General features: G+C 34.3%; 1 protein-coding gene across 1 annotated transcript; it reads right to left on the reverse strand.

Moving 5' to 3' along the window:
• Nucleotides 1–7,411: 7,411 nt before the first annotated feature.
• On the reverse strand, nt 7,412–8,443 carry TAAR5 (trace amine associated receptor 5). The gene has a single exon (XM_074190266.1). The coding sequence runs from the start codon at nt 8,441–8,443 to the stop codon at nt 7,412–7,414; it is 1,032 nt and encodes a 343-aa protein (XP_074046367.1).
• Nucleotides 8,444–8,734: the final 291 nt, after the last annotated feature.

Below are 8,734 nucleotides of genomic sequence, written 5' to 3' on the forward strand. Positions count from 1 at the left end.
GCCAATAGACAATAGGACTAATCTCTTCACTCTTCAGCTTTGGACATGGCAAGTAGAAAAGGGTTAAGTTAAATTTCAGCATCAAAATATACTTTTATGGAGGCTATACTATAACATAGCACAGTCTTGGGGGTAGCACTCTAAAATTTCTCAGTTCTTGTCAGGTGCACACATTGAAATCACTCAAAACTAATTATTCTGCCAAGATTATCAATAGCTCTAGGTCATGGTAAATTCTCCTTTGAAAAAATAAGAGATAATGGCTCCTACAAAGTTGTATTGAAACAAGTTAGGAGAAATGGTTGTATTAAATGCTTGTATCATAAATGTTATTTTTTAGATAACTAGAAAATTAACTGTTCTAAGAGTGATGTTGTATATTTCTCTTGTAGATGCTCACAGGTTGCCCAAAGGCATTTGCTCTAGATGCTCCTATTTTTCTTTTCAGTAAATTAGTGTTTCAAGAGCTATCTTCAAATAAGTTTATTCCAGTTTATCAATAAGCATCATCTTCTGCATTCTGTTTTCTACCACCTGTTAATTCAGTTCTTCCCTCCCACTAAAAAAAAAATATTTGGATCACATGTGGGAAGGTGAGAGTTAGTTCACAGTATCAATTCAACTATCCAACTTTGCTTATCTCTGGAGTCTTTGTTTCCCTGATATGTGTATCCCCCTTAGGTTCTTTTTTTTCAATCCTTTAATAGTCTCTGTACTTTCTCCCTATAATTTGGTCTTTTTACTTTTTTATATAAAAGTAATTCACTAATAATTACTTTTATTAATGTCTATTTTTTAACTTCTCGTGTTTATAGGTCAAATAATCTCATCTCTAAGAGTTTGTTTTCTTTTTTTGCAGGATTACTTCAAATAATCAAATACTTTGGGCTTTTTTTACTGAACATCCTTTTTTCATACACTATTAGGCTATATTAGTACATGAAATTTCATCTTATAATTCTATGGAGTCTTCTATTTTCTGAATTGCAAGTTCTCATTTTTGGCCTAAATTCACTCCCAACATCTTCCTTTATGAGTTTTATTTCTCTTTTTAGTCATTCAGAGCCTTATACTTATAAATCCATGATCTCTGGTGGGTACACAGAACTCATTCTATCATACACCACTATTGGTTCACTTTCCTTTGTAACATTTATTATTTGGTTTCTCTCTGTTGTTTTACTCATTTTTTTCCTTTGGATTTTTAGCATCATCTCTGTCAGTTTATATGATTGTATTTTTATTTTTATTTTCATTATTTTTTCCTCTTTGGTGTTTCAGTTTTTTCCTAGTATTCTCAATTCACTTTGTATATTCTTTTTAGTGGTTCCATACCACTTATCACTGGGCTAGAGGGGTGGCTTATTGGTCTGGGTTCCTGCTCTTAAGAATCTTTAGATTTAAAATTAGTCCCAACTTGGTTTTCAAGAGTTTTTCTCTTTGGATCAATATTGTCACATGTATAGGCCCCTTTTCAGAATACTCTTTTCTTTCAGGCAATTCTTTGCCTCCTCAGCTCCTCTTAAGTCAAGTCAAGATGCAAACATTTATTAAGCATTTGATAAGTGCCAGGCACTCTGCTAAACACTGAAAATATAAATAAAAACAAAGAATAAAGTGAAATCGTCTCTTCCCTCAAGAAGCTTATATTATGATGAAGACAAAACATTAAAGGGAGATGAAAAGTAGGAAAGGAAAAGGTTAGCACTTACTCAAATGCACAATGGCAAAGCCTAGAGAATGAAACATGGCATAGTCTGGATAAAACCTACATTTGCTTCTTACAGAGTGAAGGTGAGATAGAAGTACTTGGACAGTGTTACTATAAAAACAGGAACACTTCTTCCAACTGACTCAGAGTCCTGGATCCTTAGGCAGGAGGCTGCTAAGTTTCTAATCTGCCTATTTTTTTTTCATCTACTGTTCTCATCATATGGCTGACTTGGCAAAGTCCCAGTCTATTGTCATTCATGTTCCGTTCTCAAAGAGGGCCAGTGACATCCCAGGAGTGACACTTGACTTGCCCATGAATTGAATGCGAGTGAAGCTGGACTGCTCAAGCCATCATCCTTAAGCATAAATACTCTACTTCCCACTGGAAAGGAATTGGTAGAGATGTCTTCTCATATTTCTTTTTGAAGACACAATTTGTTGGGAGGATGGTACCTTTTTTTGATATTCAGTTTTGATTGTCGTCATTGTTTCATATATACATATATATATATATATATATATACATAGTTGTAATCATTGTATATATTATTTTTGTGACCCTGCTTACTTCTCTTTTCAAGTTTATGGAGACTTCATGGCTAATTATCTTATATTCATAATACTTTTAAATTTTATTTTTCATTAGCATTTATTATCTCTCAATTCGAATGATACCCAGGGATTAAACAAAAATAATAAATAAAATCCTCATAACAAATATTCCTATATTCACCATGTCCAAAATTGTGTCATTCTATACTTTAAGTCTATCACCTCTTGGGAAGGTGGTTACTGTTTTCCATCTTTAGTCTTATAAAAAAAATTTAAGACCTACTCTCTGAGAAGTTTCTGAAAATCTAGGTTCTCTGAAAAAAGATGCTGCCAGTACTTACACTTTAGTGTTGATGGGCATAAGAATCCAAGGGCATAAGAAAATATCTCTGCCCTGGAAGATCCTTGCACCTGCTGTGATTAGACAAGCAGTAGCCTCTTGCTTTCCTTTTTACCCCTGACCCTGTTAGAACTCTCAGTTTGCTAGTCACCAAAGATTTTCATTGATTGTTATACTCAGTATAGCAGGTTGCATGGTCTGCTGCCTAATATTTCAGGTTACCAGTGATGTTAGTGAAAAGTGAGAAAACATGTAATTCCCTTCTCTAGTCATGGTTGAGGTGACCTTTAGTACAGTGCCTCAGTTCACTCTGAGGACATTTCTTTTGAACTGATGATCATTATTTTTCTTTAGTTTGGTTCCTAAAGATGTCACATATAATGCCAATGTCATTGAACTTCAGAGTTGGAAGAGACCTCAACAGTCAGTTATTCCACTCTGTATTTGAAAGGAAACCTCATTGTACCATATTCATTCTCTACTTGAACACTCAGAGATAACCATTTCATTTTGGACTATTCTCATCATTAGGAAGTTTATATTTTGTTTTGTTTTGTTTTACTTAGAATCAAACCCAAATGTTTTTGCTCTCTAGGGCCAGGGTCTGGTTTTAGAACTCTTGTTTACTTTTAGCTCATTTAGAACATTGGATGTTTATGAAATAAGTTATTCCTTATATAAATGGTTCAGGGAAAACTGCTGTCTTCTGTGTGACTTAATGTTTGGATGTATCCTGAAAGAAAAAATGATTTCTAACTTTTTATGTGGACTCAGTTTTGAAATGCTTTGTCATGAATCAAAAGAAGTCAATTTTTGGTTATATATTTCACTATGAGGGAATTTTATATAGGAGGAAAAATTAGTGGTATTTTTCTTCTATATACAAACAATTCTCCAGAGTAGAATTGCTTCCTAAGTGTGAAAATTTCCCTTTTTTCTATCTTTCTTTTTTCCTTCCCTTCTTTTATTTTATCTTTCTTTCTACCTTTCTACCTGCTTTTTTATTTTGTATTCCCAATGTATAACACAATATCTAGGACATGTTAGGCACTTGATTTGTTGATTATCATCTATACCTGATAAAAAAACATAAAAAGGCAATGTTAAATTTTTGCATTCCCATAGTGCTGAAAAGAATCTTTCACATAGTAGGCTATCCATTTTATTGTTAAATGATTGAATGACCTAGGTAATTGAAGATCAAGAAATTCAAGAAACAGTCAAAGCAATATGTGATAAAAATATTGAGGATACTTCACCACTTATTTTGCCAACTTGGAGTCCCTAGACATTCAAAGCATAAATTCTCATCAATTTGTACAACAACAAAAAAAAAGTCGTCTCTCTCCACTCAGACTACCTTCCTTTCCTTCATAACTCATAACCCTTTGATAGTTAAGGCAGAGTTTTTGACTTCAGAACTCCAAGGATATTTAGGGACATTGGTCAAATATGACAAAGGTGTGTAAATTTATTCCATGATGACCATAGACAAGTTTACCAATAGACAGTGAGGGCTGGTCTCTATGTGGCATGACTTGAAAGAACAACAGGAAATATCCATTTCTGTAAAATATCCCCAAACTCTGCAGTCTCTCCTTTAAATATTTGAATTATCTAGTCTGAAGAAAATCAATATTATATATTTATATAATAAAAGAGCTAGAAAAAACATCATAAAGATTATCTATTCCAAATCTATCTTTTCACAAATAAGGACACTGAGGCTGAAGCGGGTAAAAAGACTTCCCTAAGAACATGCAAATATTTAATGAAACAGGAAATTCAGGTTGCCTTTTTCTTTCTTTTTTCTAAGCAAATTTTCATTTTTTAAAAAATTAACAATAATCCATTTTCTCTCCCTACTACTTCCCTCAAACTATTGCAGAAAAAAATGAAAATGAAATCTTGATGACAAAAATACATAGTTGAACAAACTAAAATATTGTATTGACCATGTTCAAAAATTTATGTTCTCATTCTTCACCATAAATACATTGCTTTTCAGGAGATTACTAGCATGGTGTGTTATCAGTCTTCTGGAATCACGGTTGGTCATTGTATTGATCACAGTTCTTATAATTTTCAAAGTTGTTTGTTTTTACAATATTGATTTTATAGAATAAATTATTCCCCTGGAACTTCACTCTGCATCTGTTTATGGGAGTCTTTTCAGTTTTCTCTGAAACCAAATCCTTCATCATTGTGTTTATCCCAAGAGCATGCCATTACATTCATGTACCATAACTTGTTCATGATGCGGAATCATTGGATTGGGAATAATAGTGGTAGATTTAAATATTTGTTGACCCAAATTATACCACAAATCTGAGTGTAAGTGAAAAACAAGAGAAGTCCTTGCTTAATTAATATTTAATATGGCTATAAATAATAATAGCCACAACAATAACCACAAAATAGGCAACTAAAGTTTTAAAAAATTAAAACCATAAATGCCAAAATATATTTATTCAGAAGAAAAGAATATAGCCTTTAATTTGTAATAAAAATATTTTATTTATTCTTTATTTCTTTTATATCTATGTACTTAGGAGGTTTGTTGCTGTAATTTTTATCTAGTTATAGTTATTTTGTAAGTTGTGACTCTTTTCAATATATCACTTTGATCATCTTTCCACATTTCCTCATAGAATTCATACTTGAGTGCTATTTAAAGCATAGCAATATACTATATGCAACTAATGTATACAGTTAAATTTGTCATTCCTTAATTGCATAATGTATTTTTTCAAGACATTTGTCACAAAGTTGCTATGAATATTTTCCATATATGTTTTTGTTCTCATTTGATAATTCCTTCATATTTAACTTTAGTACCTATATCACTGGATCAGATATTATTGTTTTTGTATATTTTGTCATATGTTACCAAATTATTCTACAAAAGCATGATCTCAATAATTCTACCACCAATGAAACTGTATATCCTTTTCTACAAAGCCCTGCCAACAAACATTTGTCACTTTAAATTATTATTGCCAATTTAAAGTATAGAATTTTGTGCTTCACAATATAATTTTATTTTCTATATCTGAAAATTAGTTTCAAAAATAAAGTTTTTTTGTAATGAACTTAACTAGAATAATGACTTTGTGAGTAGAAAGAAGAAAATTATGTAACAGATATAGTGAGTACAGAAGAAAATTGGCAAAAAAAATCTTATTTGTGGAGTGAGAGAAGATTCAAGATGATTCCAAACTTTTGAACTTGGATGACTGAGAGGACAGTGATGCCATTGACAGTAATAAGGAAGTTTGGAACAAGAGGTTTAGAGGGGTAAATAATGACATTTTGAGTAGGAGATGTCTATGAGGTATACAGTTGAATATATCCAAAAAGTATTTTCTGATGCAAAACTGGGACTCAGGAGTAAGATTGGGACTAGATATATAGATCAATGAGTTATCTGCAAAGAGATGATAAATGAACCTATGAGAGATGATGAAATTACTAAGCAAGATAGTATAGAAGAAAAGAGGAGCCTCAGGACAAAACCTTGAGGGACACATATAGTTAGTAGATATGACTTTGAGAAAGAAACTGAGGAGTGTCACAAAAACATAAGGAAGAGAAAGTACCCATAAAAAGAGGGTAATCAATGATTTCAAAGGCTACAGACTTTAGGAAGGTTGAAGATTGTGAAAAAGTATATTTGACTAGTGACAAATTTTTGGTGACTTTAAAATCTCATCTAACTCTAAATTTGAAATCTTAGTGTACTACAATCTTATTCATGATGTACAAAACTTGTTTTTTTGAAAAAAAAAGAAATAAATTGGAGTAGGGAGAAGCTCTGAAGTCTAAAATAGGGTAAATAAATTTAGAGATCAGACAAAATAAAAGTTGTCTTCACTTTATTAAGTCACTAGGAATATAAATAAATTATTTTTTTAGGTTTTTTTGCAAGGCAAATGGGGTTAAGTGGCTTGCTCAAGGCCACACAGCTAGATAATTATTAAGTGTCTGAGACCAGATTTGAACCCAGGTACTCCTGACTCCAAGGTTGGTGCTTCATCCACTACGACACCTAGCCACACCTTAAATAAATTATTTTTAAGAAACAACTACTATTTTTGAAATCCCCTATGAAGTTAAAAGTTGTTTAATTTTGAACAGAATGTGATTTTAGGACTTGGGTGGCAAGGGGAATTTCTAAACTATGTAGTATTGTTTTTTTCTTTAGTAAGACAAATTATAAAATATAAGTTTATGGAAAAAACAAGGGTTAACTTGGCAATGTAACTAAAGATATCAGTTATACAAAATGTCCTAAATGTTTCCCAGATAATAAAGGGATGACATGTCTTTCAAAATTATGAAGTCCTTACTTCAGGAGAATAATAGGTTGGAAGAAGCTGATTCTTGCTCAAAAAGCATTGGATTTAAAGATTAAACTGGTTAAACTGATAAAGTGACTAAGGAAAAATTTCATCAATTTAGAATCATAGCTGCTGAGGTGTTTTGCAATCCCTCACTCACTTCAACTTTCTACCAAGTGATTTTTGAAAAGTAGACAGTAAAACAGAAACCAGATAACTAAACTGTTTATTTTGTCTGGTTGACATCCTAATAGCATAAGGCTCCTTTTTCTAAATCTCTTTTTTTCCTTCACTCTTTCAAAAGTTTTATATCAGGAAAATCAAAACTTACCTTTTTTCTAATTTCATGTTTCTTTCCCAGTTCCATAAATTCTCCCTCTTGATTCTGCCAAACCTCCTGGTCAAAGATGTTTTGTGACTCTCCTTTACCAATAAGTGACCTGGTCCCTCCCTTGAGGAAAATTGGTTAGTCTTGGTACAAGTCAATGGTAGGGGTCCTAGGAGAGAAGACCTCCCCACTCAGAATGAGTTTTAAAGCCTTCCTGAACCACCTATAGGAAAAGACATAGATCAGAGGATTGCACGCTGAGTTGAAATAAGCAAACCAGATGAAGATGTCAAAGACTAGAGGTGGGGTGATGAAATTGAGAAGGCTGTCCACCAAGGTATCAATGGTGAATGGCAGCCAACACAGAAGGTAAATGCCTACTGCGATCCCCAGAGTCTTTGCTGCTTTTCTCTCCCGCTTAGAGGCCCCAGTTTGACCTACAGAGGTATCTATGCCCTTGCTCATGGTGCTGATCTGCTTGGCCTGTCTGTTGGCCACGAAGAAGATCTTCACATACAAACCAATCATAATGACACAGGGGAAGAAGAACACGGGAAAGTTCAACCAGCCCCAGAATTTATTGAACAGCAACTGACAGCTGCCCACACAAGGCATTTCATCCAATAACATGCCCAGTCCTTCCTCCACCACATCGCTGTAGAGGAAGAAGGCAGTATATGCTGCAGGGAGCCCCCAGCCCACCACGATGTATCTGAATGCTACCTTGACAGTGAATTTAGTTGGATAAATCAGGGGGTCGCATATGGCACAATGGCGATCAATGGAAATAAAACACAGATGGAAGATGGAGGTGAGGCAGAAGAGGGTGTCAAGGTAGGTATGCAACCTGCAGAGGAAGTCCCCAAAGAACCAGCAGCTCTCTACCGATCGAACTGTGCTCAATGGCAGCACTAGGAGTCCAAGGAACATGTCAGCCAGTGCTAGGGAGAGCAATAAGAAATTTGTGGGAGTATGGAGGGCTTTAAAATAGGAGACAGCAAAAACCACGAAGAGATTCCCCAGGACAGTAATCGACATACCTATGGCACAGGCCAGGTATATGATCAGCTGGATGCCCAAAGGATGCAGGGTTCGAGGACAAGAGCCATTCACCTGATAGCATAAAATTAAGGGCTGGTCTTCAGAACCAAGTTCAGGGAGAGCTCCCATGTTGAGCTTCTTGGCGGAATCCCCCAGCCTGAAATCTCTCTCTTCTAAACCAAGAGCAAGGCTTTGTCTGTAAAATAAGCAAGAAAAAGGGATTAGCTACCCTCCACCAAACATTCTGAATGATGGCATTTAAATAACAAAGCTTTCCCGGAGTTCTAAGGGCTTTTTGCCCTTTATAAGAGGGCTGAGAACAGGACTTGCGGTTAAACTTGCTTTTACCAAGGCTAAATCAAGATGTGCTTTGTTCCGGGACTAGAAAAATTAGAAGAAAGTTACTCGATTATGAAAAAA

This window comes from Macrotis lagotis, chromosome 5, assembly GCF_037893015.1.
Source record: "Macrotis lagotis isolate mMagLag1 chromosome 5, bilby.v1.9.chrom.fasta, whole genome shotgun sequence".
In the NCBI taxonomy this organism is placed as follows: Eukaryota; Metazoa; Chordata; class Mammalia; order Peramelemorphia; family Peramelidae; genus Macrotis; species Macrotis lagotis.